The sequence below is a fragment of the Mustela lutreola genome, chromosome 10 (assembly GCF_030435805.1).
Source record: "Mustela lutreola isolate mMusLut2 chromosome 10, mMusLut2.pri, whole genome shotgun sequence".
NCBI classification, from domain to species: domain Eukaryota; kingdom Metazoa; phylum Chordata; class Mammalia; order Carnivora; family Mustelidae; genus Mustela; species Mustela lutreola.
In genome coordinates this window covers 8,471,270-8,498,384 of record NC_081299.1, presented here as the reverse complement: position 1 = coordinate 8,498,384, position 27,115 = coordinate 8,471,270, and the positions used below count along the sequence as shown (strand labels likewise).

At 57.8% G+C, this 27,115-nt stretch overlaps 1 protein-coding gene across 1 annotated transcript; it reads right to left on the bottom strand.

Annotated features, from left to right (window-relative positions):
• PLOD1 (procollagen-lysine,2-oxoglutarate 5-dioxygenase 1) lies at positions 1-26,087 on the bottom strand. The gene is made up of 19 exons (XM_059135455.1): positions 25,886-26,087; positions 17,248-17,339; positions 16,086-16,219; positions 15,592-15,755; positions 14,412-14,524; positions 13,841-13,904; positions 11,923-12,020; positions 10,944-11,045; positions 10,235-10,366; positions 8,675-8,796; positions 7,562-7,666; positions 7,028-7,153; positions 6,611-6,752; positions 5,882-5,995; positions 5,235-5,300; positions 4,626-4,730; positions 2,933-3,079; positions 2,129-2,254; positions 1-846 (listed from the first exon to the last, which is right to left on the bottom strand). The coding sequence occupies exons 1-19, from the start codon at positions 25,959-25,961 to the stop codon at positions 691-693; spliced, it is 2,184 nt and encodes a 727-aa protein (XP_058991438.1). The 5' UTR covers positions 25,962-26,087; the 3' UTR covers positions 1-690.
• Between the last annotated feature and the right edge of the window lie 1,028 nt (positions 26,088-27,115).

The following is a 27,115-nucleotide window of genomic DNA, read 5'->3' as shown; positions in this document are numbered from 1 at the left end:
TCCGTGGTGTGAATGACCTTTAATAGAAACTCTCCTGTTTCTGACCGTCCATCCCTCCCTCTGGAGGCGTCCAGGACAGGGTGATGTGCTGCTGTGTGTGGACGTCTCACTCCCCCCGCCACCCCTACATTGAGGACGAAGCTGTGGCACCGACACCTTTCCCGTCTCCCAGGAGATTTTCTGAGTCCTCGTCTCCAGGGAACGAGGCTCTGCTCCCAGATAGGAGCGGATGAGGAAGGGGCTTCAGCAGTCCGAGGGGGCAGGGAGGGAGCTTGAATCTGATCTGAGTCTCCGTGTCTGCCCGGGAGCTTGGAGCAGACGTCCTGGGGCTGTCTTCTCGCCCTTAGAGCCTCTCTGGGCAGCGGGCTAAGTCCTTGCTCTGCTCACGTCCAGGCCACAGGAGAAGCCAAGAAGAGGACTGGGTTCTCCAGGAAGCCGGGGGGAAAAGGGACAAGTTGCTACAAACAATGAACACGAACTGTGTCTCCCTGGGTTGGGTCCGGAGCCCCAGGAATGCCCCAGCCGAGGAGGTGGGCTCTGCCCCTGGCTCGTGGCCGGGTCTGTCCGCCGCTGGCTCCAAGAGCAATGGAGATCAAGAGCCTGGAGGCCGGGACCCCGGGGCCCCAGAGTGCTGCTGGGCAGTGGTTGTTGGCAAAGAGGAAGAGGTCCGAGGTGACCTGGCCTGGCTGATTAGGGATCCACGAAGGACACGGCGATGTAGCGGGTGCCCCTGGTGGTGGGGAGCCCCTCGTGGTAGTGTGTGAGTCGCCCGGGGTGCATGAGGGTCCAGCCCTTCCGTGGGGCTCGGATGGAGCAGTTGTAACGCAGGAAGCGACAACCCCCGCCCTAGAAGACGGGAGGGGTCAGAGGAGGCTGGGCCCTTCCCCCACCCCCATGCTGGATTCTCCTACGCAGCCGCTTGGGACACCTTGTGAAGTCACGGCCACAGCTGCCTGAGGAAGACACTCAGCCAAGACAGAGGGAGCCAGACCCCCTGCCTGGGAGTCAGGCAGCCCTGGCCAAATGCCAGATACGTGCTTGCTTAACCAACTTTCTGCCCCACCCAAGCCTCAGTTTCCCCTTCTGGGAAATGGGTATTAACCTCACAGGGTCATGAGAGTTCAAAGTGAGACAAGTAAAAACTTAGCAACGGCGTTCTCAGCCGCCACACTGTGGACATTTGGGGCCAGAAAAAAAATTTTTTTTTTTTTTAAATCGGGCCCAAAAAACCACATGACATAAGCTTTACCAACGTAAACATTCTGAAGCGTGCGGTTCGGTGGTACTAAGTACACGCGTACTGCTGTGCAACCTTCACCACCAGGAGCAAGGGCATTCTCCCTTAGTGGCGGGCTGTCGTGGGCGCCCCAGCCTCTACTTGCCGTCAGCACCACCGCCACAATCGTGACAACCAAGAATGTCTTCAGATATAGCCAATGTCCCCGGGGGCTGGGGGACAAAACTGTCCCCTAGGAGAACCCCCGTTTACATGGTGAACTCTCAAAAAAATGAGAGGAGTTTGTATGGGTGTCCTTCGCTGCGGCCAGCCCAGGACTGAGTCCCCGAAACACAGCAGCTTAAGGCATGAGTAAAGGAATGAATGAATGGCCCTCAGCTGATCACGCCTTGAGGCCCCCAGAACTGTCCCCTATCCACTCCCCATCCTCCTGATTTCCCCAGTTCTCCTCCAGCCACAGGCCTGAGCCCCACACCCGGGCTGACCCCATCCCTCCCCAAGGAGCCTTCTTACTCCCAAGAATGATGGATATTCTACACTCTGCATCACCGACGGCTCTCAGGCCTTGAGTGCTTACTGGGCATCCACATAAGCTCTCCCCTGGATGAGCTCACAGAATTCTCACAGCATTTCTACGGAGGGCGCCCCACTAAGGGTCCCATCTAAGATGGGGGGAAACGGAGAGCCCAAGACACATGCCTGAGGCCACGGAGCTGGCCAGAGCGGGGCAGGCGGGGCCCCAGGTCCGCGCAGGCTGACCTCCGACTCCTGTGTCCCCGCTCCGCTCCTTCCCTATAGCACGGGGACCTCCTCTTTCTCTCCGGTTCTCCGGCCCCGGCTCCCCTGGGCCCTGCCCCCGAGCCCTCCTCCACCACCCTGTAAGCCGCCCACCTCGTAATCCACGCCGACCCGGTTCAGGGCGATGTTGATGGTGAAGGTGGAGGCGTCGTGGTGCGGCATGAGTGAGGGCTGCTCGTCCGGCTTGTAGCGGACGACAAAGGCCAGGTCGAACTGGGCCTGCGTCGAGGGAAAGAGAATCGGCTAGAGAGGGGCTGACTGAGAGCAGAAGAGGCTGGGGTGCACAGAAGGGACCCCTCATCCGGTCTCGGGGGGACACTGGCTCCCAGGGGGCCGATCTGTTTCACACAGTGCTCCCCAGAGCCCGGCCCAGGGAAGGTTCTCGGTAAAAATGTGCGGAGGGAGGAAAGGACAGAAGGAAGGGAAGGTGAGGGAGGAGGAGAGGAGGGGAAGGAAGCCGAGCAGAAGGAGTGAACCAAATCCTTGCAAGCCTTCGTGGCAACTAGGCAGGCTGCCAATTCCTTGAGGCCAGGGCCCAGGCAGTGGGGGCAGGTGTCGGCCGTGAGGGAGAGCAAAAGCCAAAGGGACGGTCAGCAGATTCTCGGCGGGAAGCTGGGAGAGGAATGGGTGCCCTAGCTTGCCAGCAGAGGCGTCACAGAGGAATTTAAGGACACGGAGGAGGGGGTCCTAGGGGTGAGGTCAGAGGTCAGAGGCAAGGTGGGCTGGTCCTACCCTGGACCCTTCCAGAGGCCCCCCTGACCCCAACCATGGGAGGAGACTGCACTCCCACCTGGAGACCAAATGCCCAGGCCTCTTCCGCAAGCTGGGGCTGCTCTCTCCTCCCCGCAAGCCAGTCCAGCCCTGCCCCCATCCGGCCACCTCCCCCGGGGCGCCCACCCTGGTGTAGTAGCCGGGGTAGAGCTTCTCCGTCATGGGGGCGATGTACTCCACCAGGAACTTGTGCCACTCCCGCTCAAAGTTGATCTGGTTCATGTGGATGTCGATGGTCGGCACGTTCTCGTAGCCGCCCTGGATGCGGTTGTCCTGGAAACGACCCAGGGGAGCGTGGTTAGCGGAAATCAGAGATAGCCGCCTGGTGTGCAGCTGTCTGACCCCCACCCCTGACCTGTGAATGCGATGGGAAAAGGTCAGGGTACAGGGTCAAGGGAGGGCGCTCTGCAGAGAGAACTGAGGTCACTAGTCTGCTGACTGTGGGTTAATCAACAAGGAAGGATGTTTAAAAGGAGATCTCGAAGACAGAGAATGTCCTCCTGGCTGGAGGAAGCAGGGCTATGAATTCTTCCCCAGGAGCTCGGAGTAGGACCTGGAGACTCAGAGGAGACCCAAGTCTTGGCTGACATCTCGACGAGATGAGACCTCGTGAGACCCTGAGCGGAGGACCCGGCTAACCCACCGGGGACTCCCAACCACAGAAACCCCTGGAGGATTCCTGGGTGTTGTTTGAAGCCACGAGGCTCTGTAGGGATTTGTGACACCACAGAGGAAACCAGTTCAGAGGGCCCCGGGTTAGCTCGGGCACTGGAGTCCCAGCGCTGACCGGGTCCCTGGAGCATGAGGGCCAGCCAGACCCCAGAAAGCCTGGACTATCCCAGTTACTGGCTTTTAGAGTTTAGCTCAGCCACCAAAGCATGTGGCTTAGACTGGGAACCGGAACCACAGGGTGGTCCAGCTGCCAGGTCAAAGGTAAGTCAGGTTCTGAGCCGCACAGGCCCAGAGGGTCATGTGCCTTTAAAAGTGCTCCCTAGGGACGCCTGGGTGGCTCAGTCCCTTAAGCATCTGCCTTCAGCTCGGGTCATGATCCCAGGGTCCTGGGTCAGGCTCCCTGCTCAGCAGAGCTTGCTTCTCCCTCTGCCTGCTACTCCCCCTGCTGGTGCGTGCTCTCTCTCTTTGTCAAATAAATAAATAAAATCTTAAAAATAAATAAAAGTGCTCCCTGAACTTGGGGCTCCTGGGTGGCTCAGTCAGTTGAGTGTCCGACTTGATTTCAGTTCAGGTCATGATCTCAGGGTCATGGGATCGAACCCTGCATCAGGCTCCACACCAAGCATGGAGTGGAGCCTACTTAAGGGTCTCTCTCTCTCTCCTTCTGCCATCCCCTCCTCTCCCTTAAATAAAAAACATTCCCTGAACTTTCCAAGATGAGTGCGGGTACCGGATTCCTCCTCTGGGGAACGCACAGCCTCTCAGCCCGACATGCCACTTGCTTCTGCTGTCTGGCGAGCGTGGCACTCATGTTCCTAATTCTTCCTCATCCCACTCTTGCTCAGTCCCCTCCCATGACTCATCCAAGCTGGGGAAGGAAGCTACGTCATTCTAATAACGAACCAGAAACTGGAAATCTAGCAATTCCAGAGTAAGACGGCTCCAGGTCACCACAGCTCGTGGTCATGGCAGCATGGGCTGGACCCACACTCCACCCCATTTCTCAACGTTCGCCTACTCTTAAGTGCCAGAACCACCCGTCTGAAGAGCCAGAGAGGCTGGCTGGCTCGCCAGGGCAAGAGCCCAGAGGGCAGGTGTTGGCGGAGGGGCGGCCTCCCGGCACCCCCAGCCCAGGCACTGTGCCCACCTTGTTATCTCCCAGAGACCACTGGCCGTAGTGCTCCATCTCCTCCACCAGCTCATCACAGGCCGCCTCCGTGAAGATGGGGAACCAGTAGACGTCTGGGCAAGGCTGGGGAGGGCGGGGACTCAGTGACAGGGGTCTAGAGGGGCCCCGCTGCACCTTCCCCTGTCCCCACAGGCAAGGACCCTCATGCAGCCCAGGCCCTTCCTCACGCCCTTGTCTGCCAGCTGCTAAGGGGGGAAGGAAGCAGAGCTCAGGGCTCGCCCTTCTTGGCCGGGGTCACAGAGCTCCTGGTGCAGGGCCAGGAAAGGAACGTGCACTGTCTCTCGCTACTGGCCCCTGGTCCCTAGCTGAGACCACATTTGGGGACGTTTTTTCTCTTTCTCACCGGGGCCAGAGGAGAAACTCAAGGTTCCCAAGGCCTCTGCAGACTCCAGCTGGGAAGGGCCAACAGAAGGAAGGGCCATCCTATGACCCACTCCATCGCCCAAGCATTGCTGGGGCCCAGAAAGGGGACGGGGCAGCTAGTGTCCTCCCTCTGCCCTTCCTCCCTCTCGGCAAGTGCAGGGTAGAGATTCAGGACCTTTGTCCCCAGAGGCGCCCGGTCCTTACCGTCTCTACCAGCTTCCCTGCCAGGGCCTTGGTATAGTTCTCGTGGATGTACTTCTCTTTCCAGTCCTGGGGGGGTGGGGAGCGGGGGCAGTTGGGATCCTCAGGCCTGGCCTGGGCCAGCTGGGGCTCACCCCTTGCCCAACTCCAGGGGACACTGCAAGAGGCGGTTCCTCCCCCCAGGCCTCCTGCAATATGGGTGAATGTGTGCCCGCAGGAGCTGGTGTCTGCACGTGTACCCACATGCGTGTGCAGGTGTGCGTGTCTGTGCGTGCACCCACGTCAGCCACAAGCTCGCAACACCTAGGAATGTTGTCAGCACTTTCTCCTCCTCTGATCTTCACAACACCCTCAGAAATGAGTGAGGCTGGGGTAGTATACCCATTTTAGAGCTAAAAGAACCGAGGCCCCAAAGCCGGAGAGGCTCAAGGGATGGTCCACCGACGGAGGCCTGACTCCTGATCCTCTCTCCTCCACTAGGTGGCGCTGCCGCTCAAGAGCCCTCCCACTGGCCCAAGTCCCTGGGGCGGAGGAAAGCTGGTGCCCCACGGGGTCCACAGCCTTTCTCAGGCTAAGCAGGAGCATCCCCGGCAACAGGCTCACGGGGGTCTCTTCTTCTCCCTCCCCTGCCCGTCCAGCTAGGGCCTCACCTCGGGGTTGCTGAACACCTCCCAGAGGTCATTGTGAAGGTGTGTGGTCTGGTAGTTGTCCAGGGAGAGCAGGTGGCCAAAGGTGTGCCGGTTGGTCAGGAACATGAACACATCCTGGGGAGAACAGGCCAGATGGAAGAAACACCCCCACCCCACAGTCCCACGCGCGGCCCAGGAGAGGCTCGGCGGCAGCCTCCTCTGTCCGTTAAGTTGGAGATGAAGGAACCAAGTGCGGGTCACCCCATCTCCTCTCCCCAGCACCCAGCCCAGGCCTGACACAGGATACAATCAAGAAGGGCTTCCTGGAGGACCGAATAGGAATGAAAGGATGAATGTATGAAAGCAAAGGATGGAGTCTGCTCCTGACGTTTTGGGCATGGGGAAAAACATCATTATGCTGTCACTCTTTTAAAAAATAACCACAAAAACTTCCTGGGTGGGGCACAGGAGGAGGGCAAGGGTGCCTCCCAGGCACACTACTTGGGTATATTTAGGTGGAAGTTTAGGGGTTTTCTGGCTCTGTTGAAAATGTACCTAAAACAGAGGGGTGCGGAAACTGGGTCCACTGAAGTGATCCCCATGGACCCCAAGGACCAGCCTTCATGCCTGCTGCTCCAAGCGCCCCCCCACCAGGCCCTGGCATCTCAGAAACTCCAGGGCATAAGGTAGCAGACACAGACCACCTTCTCCATCAACAGGGCCTCCTCAAAGTGCCCAGCCCAGGCCGACCTGCTGACGGATATTGGCACAGAAGGCCATGTCGGGGTCCAGCTTCCTGTGGTGGAACAGGTCTGTCTGCTGCAGCTCAGCCCGCAGGGCACTGCCCTTGATCAGGTAGATGTTTGAGATGTATGGCACGTTCCAGACGCCACTAAGGGTGAGAGAAGAAGATGGAAGGCGGCTGCAGGCTGGTCACAGGCTGGGGGCCAGGGCCCCGGGGAGAGGGGGAAGTCACAGGCTGGGGGGCACCGCGGTGCTGATTCGGGCTCACGGGCCCAGGATAATTGTCAGGAAGTCCTTCCGTGTGTCGGACTGCAGTCTTCCTTGCTTTGGGGCCAGCAGGAATTTGAGGGCAACAAGGCCGGGACTATGGTGGGGGGGTCGTGGACAGACGGATGAGGGGGTTCTCATCCCGCAGGTACTCACACACGCCGGCCCTGCACAATGTCCACGTAGTCCTCGGAGCGGGCGTAGTAGCCGTCCGCACTCAGCGCGCCCCAGAAGTTTGACCACAGCCTCCCATGGCGGGTCATCAGGGGGGCGATGACGTTCCTGAGAAAGAGAGCACGTCAGCGGGGTTCCCCCGGCCCACTGGGAGTCCGGGGCAGATCTAACTGGATGTGGGGAGGGACAGGGCGAGGGCCTGGGGCAGGGCCAAGAGCGCGGGGGGGGGGGGGGTGTTTGGGGGTGGGGGTTGGCCCAGCTGGGGACCCCACAGCCTCCAATAGGACAGCCAGAGGCAGAGGGAGGAAGGGGCGGTCTGGCTTCTAGCAGGGAGAAGGGAACATTCTGGAGCAAGATGAGGGTGCCAGGCTGGGACAGGCCCGGGGTAGGAGGCGAGGCCGAGGTCAAGGTGGAGAAGGCAGGACGGCGGGGTGGGCCTGGAGCGGGAGCAGGAGCTCGGAGCTCGGAGGGCCTGCCTGCCGACTGCCCAGGCCTACCGCAGCCTCCCTTGCTCACTTGTTCTGCTCGATCAGCAGACGCAAGGTTTTCGGCTCCGTCAGAGCCACGTCGGCGTCCACACTGAAGTAATAGGTGCAGCTCCGGTCCTGCCGGCACAGGTCCCTGCGGGTTGGGAACCTGGGGTCAGTGGGGCTGGGGTTCGGGCGCCAGGGTCCCAGAGAGCCCCGGAGCCGGGCTCTCCAGGCCTGTCCCTGTCCATGACCGCAGGGAACCAGCCCCAGGTATTTAAAGGGGTCGGGCCAGCCCCGGTGCAGGCTCAGACCCAGACCCCGGGCAGCCAGGCTCTCAAGGCAAGCTTACTCAGCATCCAGAGCTCACTCAGCGACTGGTATCAGGTGCCCTAAAAACACTCGTACTGTGGAGAGCATGGCCCCCAGCTTCCTACACTACCCGGGGTTGTGGATACACAGGTGCTGCCCTTCCGAAGTGCGGCTTGGTGACCTGGCCCGAAAGCCTTATGAATATATGTTCTTTTCATTTATCTGGCCGAGGGCTCAGCAGACTGGAGTCCACGGTCCAAATCCAGCACCTGCCTGGTATGGCACAGCTCGTAAGCCAAGGACTGTTTCACAGTTTTAACTGGTTGGGGGAAAAAATTTCTAAAAGTGATATAAACACCATATGAAATTCAAATTTCAGGGTCCATAAATAAAACTCTGTTGGCGCGCAGTCACGCCCAGCAGGCTACAGCCATAGGGCCAAAGCACACGGATTTACTACCTAGTCCTTTCCGGGAAAGTTCACCAGCCACGGTCAACAGAGGACTTGTTTGTTCGAGTGATTGGGGAAAAATCAGAGATGGTCTCTGTCAGCTTCTTCATCTACTTCTGGCCCTTTGGTTCTTCCTCTTTCTTCAGATTTCCTTCCTGCACCCAAAGGACACTGCTCGGCCCCACCCAGAAGCCCCGAGATGGGTAGGGCAGAGACCATTTCCCCATTTGACAGACGGGGACACGGAGGCCCAGAGAGGGGCAGGAACTTGCCGGAAAGCACACACAGGCTTCTGAACGCCTGTCTCCTGGCCCTGATGCTCCTGACGCCATGCCCCCCACCCTCCCACCCCCACTACCGTCAGCAGAGACAACTGTGACGCTCTGGTCCCCAACTCACGCGCCCATGTTCCTGGCGTCAGCATTGGCCATCCGAACCTCAGGGCCCACCAGTTTCACAGACGGGTACTTGTCGCCATGCTCTGCCAGGAACTGCTCCACTTGAACCTTGTGGTGTGGTTCCTGGGGTGGGGGAGGGGAGGGAGAGAATGGGGACATAGGTTCCACCCCCCCCCCCCAGGACCACAGCACCCTCTGCGACTGCAGGCCACTCCCCTTCGTTCCCCGCACACTCTTGCTGGCCATTGGCTTTCCTACCTCCAGACCTCTGCCCATGCCAGGCCTTCTGCCTGGAATGCCCTTCCCCAGCCATCCTTGACCATCCTCCCCTGACCAGGCCTGGCCCACCAGCCTCTTAAAAGCCTCCGTCACTAGGACAGCACCCCTGATCCCACAGGCCCCATATCCAGAGTCATTTTTTCTGGTCTGGAGTACGGCCCAGGGATCTGCTTCATTGCAAAACGCTCCAGGTGATCCTTGGACCACCCTGGAAAAACAACAGTCCACACCAGGGGCCCCTTGCCTGGGAAAGCAGAAAGAACAGGACGTTTAGAACCAAACCCAGGATTTAGAGTGCAGCCCGGCTCTGCTAGTCAGCTGTGTGACCTTGGGCCAGCCACCTCTCCCATCTCGGCTCTCACTTCCTCCCTTGTGAAATGGAAGGGCGATTGCGCCTTCCTCACGGGGAAGGAGAAAGTCAGTCAGGGGACTCAGAAAGGCCCAGAGACGGCCTGTGACAACTGTCTTCTTCCACGCCGAGTCACAAAGTCGGAATTCATGGCTGCGCTGTTTCACGTCTCCAGGGAAGCTGGGAGCCTCCCAAGGGCCGGGCCTACACCCTCCCCCTCTTTCCACGGGGCAGAGCTGAATGAACGTCCGTGGCCCAGGCAGACCCGAGCGTGGGGCCACGCGGCCCTGGGCATGCGGTGCAGACTGTCAGGGCTGAGAGGTCTCAGAAAGGGCTGACACCAGGTGGGGTGGCTGAAGGACATTTAAGACAAGGAGCCTTGACAACCGCGAGGACAGGAGAGTGTATCTGGCTTCCCAGTTATGGAAACTGGGATAAGCAAAAGCAGAGCTGGGACCTGATCCAGCTAAGAAGAGGAGAGGGAGGGAGCTGGGAATACTGAGCCCGGGCCTGCTCCCCACAAAGCAGCAGGCCTCAGAGCTCTCCCCGATTCCCCAGAAGGTACGCAGGGCAGGAGAACCCATCTGTCACCGGATCCTATCAGGAGGACCTGAATGAGGCAGGGAGAGAAACCAGGCCCACGTTGACAGCTAGGAGTGCCTAGTGTATGCCTCCCCCGTGGCAGGGGCCTCTGCGTCCCACGTGCCCACTCGTGGAACCCCAGCAGCAAATCCACGTGGTCGGCACACTTCTATCCCGATTTAAGAGATGAGAAAACTGAAGCACAGAAAGGTTGAGGACTGTACCCAAGGTCACACCCGTACCCAGCCGGGCCGCCTCCATCTGGCCCAGATGCTGCTGCTGTAACTAGTCCCGGAGATGTCCAAGGCCACCCCGTGAGGTAGGCCTGTACGCCAGCCACCTGCTACTCACGTGGTTGTGGATGAAAAGCCGCATCTGTTTCCGGGGGTAGTGGAGGCGCAGAAGCCGCTGGAAGAACAGGGATAAGAAGGGCGTGGGCTGTTCGATGAACACGCCGACCAGGACCGTGGGCAGAGCTTCATCCTGCGTGGGGGCGGGGGGGCAGTGTGAAGGGCTGGCCATGTCCAGCCACCGGGCCACGGCTGAGCCCCTACGGTGGCCCAAGGGACCCAGGGCCCGAGGCAGAGGTGTGCAGACTTAGCAGGAAAGGGGACCTGGGCCAGGCAGCTCCAAGCAGCCACGTGCAGGCAGGCAGAGGCAGGGCCCGGTAGGGAAGCAGGAGGAGAAAGTCCCAGCTGGGCAGAGCTTGCCTCAACTTGGAGCCAGGCCGAGCTGATGGCCCGCTGTCAGAGGGCCTGGCTGGCATGGGTTGGAAGTGAGCTATAAATGAGGAAGTGAGGTCCCTAAGACGAGAGGGGGCGCTGTAGGAGAGGAATCGGGCGAAGGAACCAGAACTTTGGCGTGGCTGGGGCAGGGTAGGAGCTGGAGCCCTAAGTAATCTGAGAAGGCTTCCAGGAGGAGGTGCCCGGGGGAAGAGGAAGATGGGAACCCCAGACGGGAAGGTGATCCTTTTACCTCCCACCAAAGACAATAACCTCTTCCAGAATCACTCATCCTCCCCATCCAAGGAGACCGAGCCCCGTACGCCTGGCGGCCATACCCCAATCCCCCTGAGGCTTCGCAGGCTCTCATCACACACGGCGCAGCCTGTCTCGAAGGTCCAGAAGCGCGGGATGTAGTTGCCCAGGTAGTTCAGCTGCAGCTGTGGGGAAACAGGGGGTCTGAGACGTGGGGTCCGGGGCCCGGCCCACCCGTCTGTACCTACTGAGTCACATGCCCCTCAGCCCCTGGGGTACCTGCACCCCAGCCCTCTAAGGGGGCAGGAATGTGACTTTCCTTGGGGCAGGTTTTGGAGAGAATGTTCTGTCCCCCTGGAGATCACCAAAGCTGCTCCAAGGGCAGAGTGGGGCTTGGTGTGCTGCCACACCTTTGTCTCTGGATCTGCCAGGAGCGTGTAAAATGCAGATCACTGCCGCCTCCCACACCAGAGAGTCCCACTGAACAGCTCCGGGGTGGGGGTCAGGAAATCTGCTTTCACACTCGCCCCATTCTCTCCTGGCCACGTGACTCTGACACACTGAGGGGAGGGGCCAAGGACCACACTTGAAGCAATTTGCTGTGAGCCAGGCCCGGCTCCCCAGGGCCCATGAGGTCTGGCTCTCACCCCAGCCCCTTCTGAGCCCCAAGAGCACAGGAACTAGTCTGTCCTGCTCATGAATGACTCTGCCTTATGTTCTGGTGCAGACACTCCGTAAATGTTTATTGCCTGAAGAAACAAGTCAGCCCTGAAGAACGGGGTACGGATGACTCAGGTGGCCCAGCTGAGGCCCTAATGGGGACAGTGACCTCTTCTGTGTCTTGTGGTTGAGCAGGGATGAACATCACTGACCACCACAGCAAGGACACAAGGCACCACGCTGAACTCAGACGTGAGGACAGAAGCAGTGACGTGGCAACAGGGCCTCGGGGTCGGTGGGGAGGTGGCCCTGACCCCAAGGAGAAGCCATGGGATCGTGGTGAAAACAGGAGCCTCTGGCCCCTCTCTCGCTCTGTAGCCGCGGGCTGCGGCCTCCCCCTACCTTGGTGGGCCCATTGCCGTGAATCAGGACGGGGAGGGTGTCGTAGGCAAGGTTTCTCGCTCTCACGTGGCCCATCTCGAACTTGAGCACGACCTCATCTGGGGGTCAGAAAGCACAGACACATCCAGCATCAGGCCCAGAGGCTAAGCTCAAATCCTGGCTCCTTGCCAGGGCATGTTCCAGGCCACCAACACCACCTCTTTGAGCCTCGAGTTTCCTTGTCTGTGAAATGGGGTTAAGAGTGGGAGGAGTCCGGGACGCCTGGGTGGCTCAGTTGGTTAAGCAGCTGCCTTCGGCTCAGGTCATGATCCCAGCATCCTGGGATCGAGTCCCGCATCGGGCTCCTTGCTCGGCGGGGAGCCTGCTTCTCCCTCTGCCTCTGTCTGCCATTCTGTCTGCCTGTGCTCGCTCTCTCCCTCTCTCTCTGATAAATAAATAAGATCTTAAAAAAAAAAAAAAAAAAGAGTGGGAGGAGTCCGTGTTAGGTAAGCACTTAGCACCCTGCCTGGCACATGGAGTCCACAGCAACCGCCGGAATTTACTGTGATGACTTCTTGGAGCCAGAGGTAGGGGAGGGGACAAAGCGAAGACCTGAGACATCCCAGCTCCAGCTCCAGCTCAGAGAAAAGCCCCAGGACAGGGCCTGGGGGTGTGCAGAGCAGCACTGAGAATATGCCAGCCCAAGCGGAAGCCCTGGGCAGGGTGGGGGACAGATCCTGTCCTGGTGGAGAGGATTCCTCCGGCAGGGTCCTAGCCCCTTTGCTCTGACCCCGTTAGACAGCAGGAAGAAGCTGCCTGTCTGATAGTTATAAATGCAGAGGGGCCCGTCATCAGAGGCCTGGAAGATACCAGGGAGGCAGGCCCTCTGTGTAGGTGATCACGTGAGGGGGACCCTCTGTGCAAGCTCTTGGCTTCCCCAAAAGATGTTCTGGACCCGGCTTCTTAATGTAGGTCCACGCACTCCCAGAAGCCACAGACAAAGGGTGTGGCTTTGTCTGCACCTTCCCGAGAAAGGAGTCTTAGTACTGATTGGATTCTCAAAAACCAAGACTCCATTTACCCCGTAAAATCACCAATTAGTGGGGCGCCTGGGTGGCTCAGTGGGTTAAAGCCTCTGCCTTCAGCTCAGGTCATGATCCCAGGGTCCTGGGATCGAGCCCTGCATCGGGGTTCTCTGCTCAGCGGGGAGCCTGCTTCCTCCTCTCTCTCTCTGCCTGCTTCTCTGCCTGCTTGTGATCTCTGTCAAATAAATAAATAAAATCTTTAAAAAAATATCACCAATTAGCTATTGGGTCTAACTATTCCTTTTTAAAGACGGAAAAATGAGGCCTAAGGGTGTGTGTGTGCGTGTGTGTGTGTGAGAGAGAGAGAGAGACTTGCCCGAGGTCACCCAGGAAGGCAGGCAAAGGACTGTTGTCACCAGCCATGGATTTGGGGCCAGCCCCAGGGGGTTTCTGTTTTTAAGGACCAGGCAGCCTCTCTGCTTGGCCATCTATCACCCTCCTGTCAGCTCAGTCCCTGTGCGTGCCCAGGAAGCCTTCGCCTGGGACGGGGGAGGGCCGGGAAGGAGGGGAACCCGATCACCTGTAAGAGCCAGAGCCCCAGGACAGGGGGCAGGTACCGGCGGTGCGCACTGCCCAGCTGCTCCCAGGCGGAGCGCTTGTCCCCTGCCCGGGTGTCCCTCAGGCTCTCACCCGGACTTCTTGGTCCTCTTTTCTCCACCTCTAGAGACCCACAGCTCTGCCCCAGGCCATCCATCCAGGTGGCCTCTGGGGACCTCAGGACGGGGGCAGGTGACCTCCCTGCACAATGGCCACAGAAGAACCAGCCCATCCTCCTCAGTGGGCTCAAGCCCTGGAATCCTTACTTCCTTCCTAACACCCCTCTCAGGATCCCCCTCCCCGTGGGGGCTGCTCACCCAGGGCTCCATCCAGGTTCTGGAAGATACGGCAGCGGTGGTCCAGGGTGATGTTGATCCGTTCCTGCAGGAAAGAGGAGACCAGGCTGCAGCAGGGACAGGCGCTGGCGAGGGATGGGGCCCCATCACGCTCAGCGTGGGGAGCCTGCCCGCCCACGTCTGCCACTTCCTCTCCCCACACCTACTCTGCCCTGTCACACTGGGGTGGCTGGCCACCCTAGGATCTACTGGTCCAGGGGCTCTGCTCGCAGAGAACCAGGGACTTTCCAAGTTGGAAGGCATCTAAGGAAAATAACTAATCCAAGTGCAGCCACCAGGATGACAACAAGTGCAACCACCAGGATGACAACAAATGCTTGGTTTTTGCTTTACTGTCATTCGCTAAGTACTATAAATGCATTCATTTAATCCACACGACATGCTGACGGGAAAGCGCCACCATCAATACATTTTACAGATTTAAAAAATATAGCACAGAGAGGTCGGATAACTTGTCTAAGGCCACACAGCTAGTAACTGCCTAAGCTGGCATCCAAACTCCAGGAGCCTGGCCCCGCACACCGGCCCTTACCCTCTTCTCTGGGTCCAAGAAGATCTTGGTGTAAAAGAGCTGGTCGCTGTCACTGTCCTGGCCTTCCCACTCGGCCACCAGTTTGCTGAGGTTGGGGGCATAACCGATGAAGCCTGCAGGTTGGTGGGCGACACGCAGAGACAGACACTTAGCTTCCTGCCTCCAAGTCAGGAGCCTCTGTGCAGCATCCACTTTCATTCACCTCCCCCTCCTTCTCCTTCTCTTAGGAGCCTTCCTGGATTGAGTGGAGGTAGTGTCTCCAGGCTGAAAGCACCCTGCTAACCAATGCCACTGGGTGACAAGTTCCCACTGAACTCACGGAGAAAAGATCACAGGTACCCACTAACCTGCACCAGCTCAGGTGCTGGGCAACACACAGGTAGGTGGCAAATGAATGGATCAGACCAGGAGTTCCTGGAGAGCAGAGCTGGCGGGGCAGAGGCTAGGAGCCGCTCTTCTAGTTATCTGGGAAACTTGGCCCAGAGAAGGGCAGAGGCTGGGCCAAGGTCACACAGTGCATGGCGGCTTAGAGGAAAAAGCCCACACAGCATCCTGGCCACAGTGCAGATTGGTAAGGATAGAAGAGAAGAGGGAGAAGGGGACAGACAGGCAGAGGGAGAACACTCCAGCCCTGGCCAGGACCAGACCGTCTAGGCAGTGCTAACTCTGTAACTCTCCCAGCCAAGGGGGAAACGTGGCCGCTGGGGGGCCGGTGGAGGCGGGGGAGGGAGGTGGGGGTGAAGCCTCTTCCGGGGCCGGACAGAGGAATCCGGCCTAAAATACAGATTTTATTCCCCATGCAGCAAAAAGCCATGGACTTGTGTGAATTTGTGCTGCTGGTTGGAGAATGGCCCGGAAGGGGTGAGGGGAGAGGCTGGCGGAGCAGGGAGACCACGGCAAATGACCAGGAGCCAAGTGAGAAGGGGGGCCGTGGGGGTGGACGGGAAGGTGCAGCCCAGAGGTCTTTCAGAGTGGGAGGGGCATGACTGGCCCCCCCAGACTGAGGGGCGGGGGAGGAGCCAAGGGAGGACATTCAGGGGTGACTGCGGTTTTGCCCTGTGCTGAAGGGTGGCTGTCCACGAGATGAGGCCGTTGGCAGGGGGGCCACCCTAACGGCAGCAGAGGGACCCCTCTGGAGCCCGCCCAGCCCCGCCACACTCTCCGCACCCAGGCTCCTCACCTCCAGAGCCCAGGAACCTCTTGCCGTCGGACACGGCTGGGTACTTGGCCTCCAGCCTGCGGTCCGGGTAGATGAGCTCCTCGGCTGAAAAGACCACCTGACTCCTGGCTTGCCGGAACTTCTTCAGCAGCTCTCGAGGCCCGGAGGCAAACACCACGTCGTAGCTGTGGCCAGAGCCAGGGGAGGCAGGAGCAGGACAGAGGTGAGCAGGGGCTCATGAGGGTACCTCCTCTCATGTCACCCCTGGGATATCGATCTGCCCCATTGTCCCTGGCCTGGCCTGCAGGGTTCCCACCTCCCCTGGGCAGACCCCCCCCGGCCCATCTTCTCACCACCAATGGAAATGGTCTTTTCTGGGCTCAGGGATCCCATAAAACTATAGGCAACCTTAGCTAGAGTGATCCTCCCCCCTCCCTTATCCTGCAAGGGCCTCATTCTAGAATATTCCATCTCTTTGCCGAGGAGCCCTGCCCAGGAGGCCCCCCGCCATCCACCTGTCCGTGAAGAGAATGACCAGGTTCTCCTTGTCTGCATGCTTCTCCAGGGCTTTCTTCAGCAGCCGAACCTTCAGCCCTCCGCCAGCCGACGACCCCTTCTCCCCACTCCAGTCCTCCCCCAGGCCCAACGCCTGTAGAGAAAGGCCCCTTAACATGGGCTTTTGGAGAAGAACTATTTTGCCAGCCAAAATTCCACTCCCACGGGGACAGTGACCATCTTTGCCTGTGTCTGCCCAGGACCTCCTCCTTCACCATGGCCAAACCATTCTACAACGTATGTGAGGCTGACTGGCCTTGGGGGGGGGGGGTCCTGTGACCACACCTGACCAATCAGAGTGTCCCATCCTTCCCAGGACCATGGGTTTAAGCACGTGACCTAAGCATGGCCTCAGAGTCTTCCCTGGGACTGTTCTGTTCAAACTAAGGAAAATCTGTCTAGTTCTGCTCAGGTTGAGAAGCGGGGCAGGTGGGTCTGTGGCTGGTGGTCACCTTGCCACCATGCAGAGAAAACGGGTCTGCTAATGAAGACCAACGGGACCTAGAGATAGAAAGACGAAGCCCTTACCATGCAGCTTGAACCCCTAGATCCAACTATGCCTGAAGCAACCCTCTGCTTCAACCTCATTCATGTGAATTAATCCATTTTCTTTCTGGCTTAATGCCATTCGATTGCAAGCTGTACAGGCAGTACCATGGTCTGCCTTGCCCACCATCTGATCCCCAGTGCCTGACAGGAGACACTTGACACACTCTGCTGAACAGAGGAACATCTTCCTGCAGGGCTGCACACAGAGGACACCAAGGGGACTGGGCATCGGCCTGTGTTTCTTTAGAGCAGCTTTTACACAGGTGCAGTCTCCACACTATGGGCCATCCTAAAATCGCCTGGGGTGGGGGTGCTGGTGGAAATGCTGGTTCCAAGGCCCTGCCTTCTAAACCGGCCACACACACTTCCCCCACTCTGCCACCTCCGGCATCTCCCACACTTTGACTGTGTTCTCCCCCTCCTGCTCTTCCTAACTTGTCCTCATCTTAAGAGCTTCCAGAAGCCTTCCCTGTGGCCCCCATTCGTTTGGGAAGGGCAAAAGCCCCGCTCCTAGACTCTCCCGCCACCCCCTGGCTGTCCTGCCCCCTCCGCCCTGCCCGGAGAGCCTCTCACCTGGATCTTGTAGTTGAAGAACTGACCCGAGCGCTTGAAGCGCCGGAACCCCTCCGTCTCCCTTGTGGCCACCGTCAGGACTAACAGGTTGTCTAGGGACAGAGAAGGGCGTGGTGAACGGCACTGGAGAAGGAGAGGCGACAGGCGGGAGCAGGTCCTTGTCCCCAGATGTGGCAAATCCTGGCAGGATGTGTCCCTGTGTCCACCCGTTATAGACAAGGGCCCATGCCCCAAGTAGGAAGAACATGGTGAAGGTCTGCACTTGGGTCTCCCGACTCTCCTCCTGAGTTCCATCCCCCTGGGAACTGATCGGCATGACAGGAGGTGTCCAGAGCACGGGTGTCTGCACCTTGCACTGTGGGGCTGGGTCTTCCTGGATTTAGGGGGCTCTGGCCTTGCGCAGGGGTGGAGGCAAAGACTGGCCCTGAATGCTGGACACCAGGAGGACCTCTCTGGTCAATGCTGGCCAGACGCCCAGGCATGGCCACTGCCCTCCGTGCCTATGCCCGGGGCACACTATCTAACCCAACAGTCTTTCTTGCTGAACTTCACTCAGCCACCACGGGAGAACCTATGAGTGGACCCTGAGTGGGAAGTGATTCAAAATCCCTAGCTTTTGGGGCACCTGGGTGGCTCAGTCAATTAAGCAACTGCCTCTGGTTCAGGTCATGATCTCAGGGTCCTGAGATTGAGCCCTGTGTCAGGCTCCCTGCTCAGTGGGGAGTCTGCTTCTCCCTCTCCCTCTGCCTGCCACTGCCCTGCTCATGCTCTCACTCTCTCAAATAAATAAAATCTTTAAAAGAAAGAAAGAGGAAAAGAAAGAACAAAATCCTTAGCTCTGACTACAACAGCTGTAGTACCTTTTTAACAAGAGACCTCTTTTGGACTCTGTAGTGTAGCTTCACATTTGCAATGGAACCTGCTGGAAACAACACCCCAGACAGCATCTCCAGGAGCCCTGGGAAAGTCCCTTCCCAATCACAGTTTGAGGCTGGGTTATCTAAGGAACAAAGGCTCCAGAGCTGGCCTACCTGGTCAGAATCCAAGCTTTGCTCCTTACCAGTTCTGTGACCTTAACAAGTCCTTGATTTTTCAGGGCCCCATTTTCTTCTTTGTCAAACAGGGACAATAATAGTACAGTAGGAGCATCTGGCTGGCTCGATCGGTCAGCACACGATTCTTGATATTGGGGTTACAAGCTCAAGCCCTGTGTAGGGCACAGAGACTACTTAAAAAGAAAACAAAACCCAACAGTACAGCAGTCCCCCCTTTATCGGTGGAAGATGCAGTTCAAGACCCCCAGTGGATGCCTGAAAACACAGAGAGTGCCAGACCCCTTATATACTGTGTGTTTTCCTGAATGTACCTATCTAGGATATAGTTTAATTGTAAGTCAGGCTCAGTAAGAGATTAGCAACATAAAACAGAACAATAACAATATACTGTAATAAACATTCTATCAATGTGACCTCTCTCTCAAATGACCTTACTGCACTGAGCTCTCCTCTCTTGTAATGGCGGGAGATATAAAAACCCTACATGACAAGGGGCACCTCGGTGGTTCAGTCCGTTAAGTGTCTGCGTTAGGGTCAGGTCATGATCTCGGGGTCCTGGGATTGAGCCCAGCACTGGGCTCCCTGCTCAGCAGGGAGCCTGCTTCTCCCTCTCCTTCTGCCTCTCCCCCAGCTTGTGCTCGCTCTCTCAAAAACCCAACCAACCAACCAACCAACCAACCACACTACAGGACAAGAGGAAAGAAGTGTAGCTCTGTGACACGGTCAGGCTGTACTGACAGATCCTCAGAAGGAGGATCATCTGCTCGCCCGCAGATAACAGAGACCCCTGTACCTACTTCAAGGACTGATCAGGGAGAGGCAAACATCTTGCTCTGGTATTCAAGATCCTCCCTGATGGGCCCTCTAGGTCCCAGGGCCAGTGACAATTACACCCCTTTCCTGCCACCACCTCTATGAAGCCTTCTCAGATTTCTCCTGACCTTTCCTGCCCTTAGAGGTAAAACCCCCTCCCCTCCTTTGTAGAACTCATTACTGTTTCCCTGAAGTCTAGGACATAATGCTTTTCTGGGTGGACAGACCCAGCAGGTGGCCAACCAGTAAGGCCTTCTTGTGCACCCGGGCTCTGTGAAAGCAAGAGGAGCCCAGGCTCAGAGAACAAAGGGGTCCCGCCGGGCGGAGCTGGCTGAGCTGGCAGAGCTGGGCAGGCTGCTGGCCCCAGAGCAAGGGGCGGCCCAGCAGTTTGGGCAGGAATCCACTGGAAGTGGCCCCAAGGATCTGGGGAGGGAAGGGTGGATTCACTAGGCAGGTGTGGAGAGGGGAGGCCTCACCACCTGACCGCGGGGACCAGGAAAGTGGGGTGCTGCTCCCACTGGAGGAAAGTCTCCCCCAATTCTGGCTTGGATGGTTAAGTGAGCAGAGGCAAGTTGCCAGAACTGAGGCCCTCCTGTCCTTGGCAGGGGCTGCTGGGGACAGGAAAAGTGTCACATTTCATGGATGGAAAAAGCCAGCGTGTGTGTCTGTGTAAGGGGCTAGATGGGGCTCCCGCAGTCAGGCTGCAGGGGGAGGGCCGAGGGGATGCGGTGGATGTCTTGAGGCTCCTTTGCTGAGTTCCCTCTACCAAATCGTGGTACCAGATGGCTAACCTTTACCGAACACCTTCGGCTTGGTTCTAAGCCCTTTATTGGTCCTAACCCCATCTTCCTGGTGAGCAGCTTGCCCAAGGGAGCCAGGAAGTGGCAACACCAGGATGTGGACACAGAAGCCTGGACCCAGAGTCCCCCTTAACCCCTGCACACACTGCCCAGGCCCGGGACAGTGACCAGCTCTCTATCTCTCCATCTGTAGAAACCCTCACTGTGGTGGAGGAGAGCCCCAGGCCGTGCCAGATAGCCTCCTCCAACTCAACAACTCAGTCTGCCTCTTCTGTTTTCCTGGATGCTGCCATGTGTCCCTCCCAGAAACTTCACAAATCTAGTGCCTGCCTCCCTGGCTGAGGAGGCGACCAGGTCACCCAGTTCAGAGGTCCCAAGCCTGCCTGCACAGCAGCATCACAAGAGACGCTGTGAACTCCAGACTCCTGGGCCCCAGGACCAGAGGGCCGAGATGGGCCCAGAAGTCCAGATTTATCCCACATCTCCTGGGTGATTTCTGAGGGTCAGCCACATTTGGAAACCTCTGATCCAGCCCATCTCCTGGTCCTGACTGTGGGCCTGGAGGTGAGTCACAGCAAAACTCCAGGAAGGCCCCTCCCCCAAGGGATCCTGGCATTACCTCTCAGCACGGCCCACCCCCCACAAAAGCTGCCTCACTGAACCCAGCGTTTATTCCATTCCTGTTCCCGCCTGCACAACTCACTCCTCCTCCTAAAGAGGCCTTGGTCCTCCCACCAGCACTGTAAGAGGGTTACCCTCTCTCCACATCCTCTCCAACATCTGCTATTTCTTGTCTTGTCAATTTTTGCCATCCTGACTGGTGTAAGGTGGTACCCCAGTGTGGTTTTGATCTGAATTTCCCTGATGGCTAATGATGTAGAACATTTTTTCATGGGTCTTTAAGCCATTTGTATGTCTTCTCTGGAGAAGTGTCTGTTCATGTCTTCTGCCCATTTCTGACTTGATTATTTGTTTTTCCGAGTGTTGAGTCTGAGAAATTCTTTATAGATCTTGGAAATCAGCCCTTTGTAGTGTCATTTGCAAATATGTTCCTTCATTCCATAGGTTGTCTCTTTGCTTTATTGACTGTTTCTTTGGAAAACTGTGTGGATGTTCCTCAAAAAGTTAAAAATAAAGCTACCTTGTGATCCAGCAACTGCACTACTGGGTATTTACTCCAAAGATACAGATGTAGTGAAAAGAAGGGCCATGTGCACCCCAATGTTCATAGCAGCAATGTCCATGATAGCCAAACTGTGGAAAGAGCTGAGATGCCCTTCAACAGACAAATGGATAAAGATGTGGTCCATACACACAATGGAGTATTACTCAGCCATCAGAAAGGAGGAATACTCAACATTTGCGTCAACATGGATGGGACTGGAGGAGATTATGCTGAGTGAAATAAATCAGAGAAAGACCATTATCATATGGTGTCACTTACTTGTGGAACATAAGGAGTAGCATGGAGGACATTAGGATCAGGAAGGGAAAAATGAAGGGGGGGAAATCAGAGCTTAAGATGAACTATGAGACTGTGGACTCTGGGAAACAAACTGAGGGCTGGCGGGGGGATGGGTGAGCCCGGTGATGGGCATTAAGGAGGGCATGAATCGCACGGAGCCCTGGGTGTTATCCGCAAACGATGAATCATGGAACACTGCATCAAAACGAATGACGTACTGGGTGACTAACATAATATGGTTAAAAAAAAAAATTAAAAAAGAGGGGCGCCTGGGTGGCTCAGTGGGTTAAACCTCTGCCTTCAGCTCAGGTCATGGTCTCAGGGTCCTGGGATCGAGCCCCACATCGGGCTCTCTGCTCAGCAGGAAGCCTGCTTCCCCCTCTCTCTCTCTGCCTGCCTCTCTGCCTCTGATCTCTCTCACTCTGCCAAAATACATAAATAAAATCTTTAAAAAAAAAAAAAAAGAAAGAAAAGAAAAAGAGGCTGTAGTCCTTCCTCCGTGAAGCCCTCCATCCTCTCCTCCCCTTATCTGGTGCTGCGCTGGCGTGCCCAGCAGGTGAGACACCAGTACAAACCTGCCCCATCTCCCTTTGCTGGGCCAGACTCGCATCTTCATCTCCTTGGCCTCCTGCCCCCACCCCGTGGCTGTGACTGAGTGTGAGTCTGGACGTCTGGTGTGTGCTGTCTGGCCTTAGGGAGCACGTTGGGAAGGTGATTCTAGAAAGCACAGCCATCGGCTGAGCCCTTAGGAGACATCACGCGCTACACGAAGTGTGTTGCGTTCACCATCACCTTAACGATCCACATCCCATGTGGCGGGCGGCACTTCTATTCCCCCTTGTGCCTGTGAGGAAACTGAGGCACAGAGAGATGAAATACCCTGCCAGAGGTCACAGAGGCTTGAAGTGAGAGGTGAATGAGCTGGAATTCCAGAGGCCCGTGTTCTCGGCCTCACCGTTTTCCTGGCCAACATTCTAGAATGCTGCGGACCGAATCCAGCACGTCCAGCCGCCTTTACTTAGGCATCTCCAGTGTGGCCGGACACTCAGCTCCCGTCCCATGGCGGGCACCCACCCAGAGCACAGGGCACACCACGGGGCGACACTGAGCAGGGTCCAGTTCCAAGCACCAGGTCCGGCCCCCCTGCATTCTGGCTGGTCCAGCAGGCCCGCCTGGGGCTCAAGCCCGGGTCTGCGTGAGGCCTGACACCCAGGGCTCCAGGCCTGCTTCCCCGGACAGACAAGCTGTGCTCCAGGATCAGCAGAGGTGAGTGGGAGGGAACAGGGCAGAGTCGCTGACAGATTGCTGGGTGAGTAACTTAGCCTCTCTGAGCCTGTCTCCTCCTCTGTAAAACGGGGTCCTAGGAACCCCAGTACCTTCCTCCCAGAGACCTTCCCAAGGACTGTAAGAGCTAATGTCTGTGAAGTGCGTGGCACAGGACCTGCCCATGGGGGCCACACAGGTTCTTGTCATAGGGACCCTTCCCGGAGAGAAGGCCAGCTGCTGCCCTCGGGGTCCCAGCTCCAGAAAAGCTGTCTTCCTTCCAGAGGGCAAGAATGATGGGGAGAGGCTGTGCCCAGGGCCCTGGCGGGGCGGGGTTTAGGAAGACACCTCTCTGGGGTCCAAAGATGAGGCTGAGAACCCAGGCCTGGGTCGCTTTGCTACAGCTGGTGCTTCCTCCTCCCCAAGAGGGGCCAGCCCACGCAAGGCAGAGGAAGGCTCTCCAGGCACCATCGGAAGCTGGGGCTGCTCTCTGCGGCACGGGAATGAATGAAGCTCCTCCCCCATCCTCTGGGCTCACCCCAGGCTTGAACAGAAGCCATAAAGCAGGTGTGGCAGAATGTCTGGAGATGGGGATTCCCAGTGCCCAGGAGCCAAGTGTGATTCTCCTGGGTCTGGCGCCCCACTCGTGTCAGTCTCCTGAGGTCTCCTCAGACACTCCGCCGCCAAAACACACACACACACAAACACACACACAGCTGGGCCTTCCTGACTCCTGGGATTTTTCCATTCCCTGCATGGAACAGTATGACCCACAACCCCCGCCCACGCCCTATTGACCTCCTGGAGCCTCAGAACAGCAGCCACCAGGCTCCAGCTGGTCCTTCCCTCTGCATGGCCAAATCCAGGCCCTCAGGGCAGGCAGGGAACAGTAATCAGCCAGAAGCCTCTACAAGAGGGAGAAAGGACCAGGGGGCATCTGGACTCTCTCCTGCTCCCAACTCTATGAAAATTTGCTTGTTTGGATGTTGCTTTGCTGACAGCCTTTTTCTGTCCCCCACAGTGGGCTGGGGACACCCCCCACCCCGCATAGGTCAATGTCCCCTTTCCCAAGTGCAGGGCATTCTGGAAGAGGAGAATTGTATCTCCCCCATAAGATTGGGCATCTACTGAGGAGAGAAGCTCTGAGTCCTCCCCTAAAATTGGGAGCTCCCTAAAGTGAAAACTCCATCTTCCTCTCCATGTGCCAAATCCACGTGTGTTCGGGTACGGGGTGGACAAGCCGCCAGGAACATCATTCCTGAGCCTGCCCCACTCCTCCCCAAGAGGCATCAGCCCACACCCCTCAGCAGCTGCCCCATCCCAGCCCCCTGGTACTGACCAGGCATCTCAGCCCAACCAGGGGACGGAGGAGCTGGCCTCTCTGGCGGCTGCTGGAGTGTCCCTGCCTCCGGACCCCTGTCAGTGGGTCTGCAGGACAAACCACCCTCCCACTCTGTCCTAGCCAGCAGGCTAAAGTTGAACAGATTCCTCCAGACAGCATCTCCACGCAACAGGGGTGACGAGCAGTGGGTCTGAGTCCCAGTGAACGACTCTACCTCCAACCACCTACAGCAACCGGAGACCAGCTATTTAACCTTTTGGGGCCTCAGTCTTGCTATCCGCAAAACGGGGCTAATGATTCCTTACTTATCAAAAGGGTCTGAATGGAGTAGGAGAAGAAAAGGGCCTCCACTTGACAGTGGCTTGATATCAGCTCCATGTCTGGCCTCCCCTTACTTCTTGTCCATCAATCTACTATCTATGTAGTCTCTGCCGGGTGCTCGACCTGGACCATCTCGATGATACACAGGATCCTGCACTCTCAGTGGCGGCTACCTTCCGTGACCTCTGTCCCCTCCCATCACCTGCTGCTGGGGTCAGGGCACCTGAAGCCCCGTCACTGATTTGGTCCCTCTGACTCTGGGGGCTTCGCTGGGGGCAGCGGGAGTTTTCTCTCTTGGAATGGGCTGGGGGAGGACGGAGCACACATCGGCAGAAGCAAAGCAAAGAGACGCCCGGGATACAAAGGCTATTCTAGGGCTCCAGTCTCCTGACCAGTGAGTAAACCCAGGCCACAGGCCTTTTGCACACACCACCAGCCCAGCGCTGTGCTCAGCACCTGCCTCACTGGATTTTTTTTTTTACCTGATTCACTACCCTGCTGGAATACTCCAGGAAAGCAGGTGGTGCTGGGTCCAAGGAAAAAAAAGGCCTGTATAGGCCAGGCATAGAGCTGAACCCTCACCAGCAGGCTTCATCCCATACAATCCTGGCTAGAGCACTAGGACTCGGGTACCACTCCCCCCAGTTTGCAGGCTAGAACACCAAGCTTCATGGAAATTGGTCACCACAGGCTTTACCACTGGGAGATGCATAGCCTTGGGCACAACCTGGCACAAAGAACGTACTCAGAAATGGCAGTTTCCACCCCGTCCCTGGTGAGGGTCTGAAACAACACCTTCCTGCTCCCTTCAGCTAGCTCCTCTCAGAGGTTCAGCAGACAGCCCTGGAGGTGACTGGGGGAGGGGTGGGGTGGACAGGGGCAGCACCCCCTCAGAACGGTGGGGCACACTCTGAAATCCAATCTGCTTTGGGGATGGAGAAGGAACACGACTTGCGGAGCCCAGCAGATCCCGAACCAACCATTCCAAGACCGAACAACCCTAGGCAGTCAGTGCACCTGTCTGAGCCTTTTCCTGCTGTGCCCCCTGGAGGGAGTAAGACCCACCCAGCAGGGGTAATGCAGACCACATGCCTCTGCCATGGGGGACCCCATGCCATCCCCACCCCCATGGCTGGGATGCCTAGAGGCTCCCACGGAACCAGACACCGCTGAGCGTCAATCCTGGTTCCAAGGTCCGCACGTTGTGGGATCTTGGGCAAGTGAACGGACTCTGGAGCCTTAGTTTGCGCAGCTGGAAAAGGGGGATAAAAGCAGAGCACACGGGAGGTGGAGATCACCCTTCACGGCAGCCTGACACATACACAGTAGCCAGGTCCTTACTACCGAGACAGCTCTAATCATCTGACCCTCTCCACGCCCCTCCCCTCCCGGCCGCACGACGCGGGAGCCGCAGCCGCAACAGGGGAAGTGATTCGTCCAAGCGGCCAGCGAGTCAGTGGCCCAGGGACCGGAACCCGGATCCCCTCGGAAGCCCAGGCCTCCCGTGCAGACCGGCAGCCCCCAGACCAGCCCCCCCCACCTCCCGGCCCCCGGCCCCCGGCCAGGCCCGCTCCCTCACCCTCCGGCTTGGAGTTGCCCTTCGCTTCGGCCAGGAGCAGCCAGGCCAGCGGGGCCAAGAGCAGCAGCGGCCGCATGGCCGGGGTCTGGGGACGTCCGGCCGGCCCGGCGGCGCTCGCAGGCTGGAACTTTCGCGACGGGGCCGGCGGTCCGGCTGCCACGCACGGGGCCCGCCCCGGGGGCGGTGTCGCACCGCCCTCCTCTCCCTCCCCGCCGCCGCGCCCGCCCGGGGGAAGGGTTTTCCTGCAGACTCGCCCGAACCCCGGCCGCCCCGAGCTGGGGCGGCTCCCGGGTCCTTCCGCCGGCCGGTCCTCCGCCCCGCGCTTCTCCCGGGGCTTCTCCGCCGCTGGAAGTGGTGGGCGGGAGCTAGGGATGGGGGTGGGGTGGGGTGGGGGAGAATGTCGGGGAGTTCAGAGGCGTCCACGTCCCTGGCGAGATCCTCCTGGCTGCTGGAAATGCAGAAAGTGCATCACCATCTACCAAAAAAGGAAATCACTTAATCCGCCTTTGTGTTCCTGGGTGGCAAACAGAACCTCTGAGCCGAGGAAGGTCTTGCTCTTGAGGTCGCCCTGTTAAGTGAAATGAATGAGTGAAAGCAAGGAAGCAAGCAAGGAAGGAAGGTAGGTTAGTGGTTTTTCACCAACGTGAGTCTTCAAAGCTCATCAAACACTTTAAGGGTTTCTTAGAACAAGGGTTTCCCGAGCCGATGTCAGCCAGGGGCAGCCAGGGAAGAGAAAGGCAGCCTCCCTTCCTTGGAAAAGGCGCTCAGACAAATCTGAGAGCCTCCTTCCAGGACATTAGTTTCCAGAGGAAGGGTGGTGGGTGCGACTCTGGATGGGCAGGGGCTACCATCCCCCAACCCCTGGGTGAAGAGAGGGGACACGGGGAGGGTGTTACTGAACAAGGCAGAGTGGGCCATGCCTAGGTTCTGGGGAAAAGAGAAATCAAACTGTTTCAGTAAGCGAAATCCTCTACCATTTGCTAAGTGTAAGTGCAAAGAAAGGACATACACTATGACCCCACTCAAAAGAATATCCTCTTGGGACGCCTGGGTGGCTCAGTGGGTTAAAGTCTCTGCCTTCAGCCTAGGTGGTGATCCCAGAGTGCTGGAATCGAGCCCCACATCGGGCTCTCTGCTCCGTGGGGAGTCTGCTTCCTCCTCTCTCTCTGCCTGCCTCTCTGCCTACTTGTGATCTCTGTCAAATAAATAAATAAAATCTTAAAAAAAAAA

What these genes read in the sequence shown, in the direction of transcription:
- PLOD1 (XM_059135455.1), bottom strand. Translation starts at nt 25,961, where the DNA reads ATGCGGCCGCTGCTGCTCTTGGCCCCGCTGGCCTGGCTGCTCCTGGCC. An exon ending in GGCTTTTCATCCACAACCAC is followed by an intron (nt 8,797 to 10,234) that starts GTGAGTAGCAGG and finishes CCCCCACCCCAG; the next exon opens with GAACCACACCACAAGGTTCA. An exon ending in ATTGTGCAGGGCCGGCGTGT is followed by an intron (nt 6,753 to 7,027) that starts GTGAGTACCTGC and finishes TCTCACCCTTAG; the next exon opens with TGGCGTCTGGAACGTGCCAT.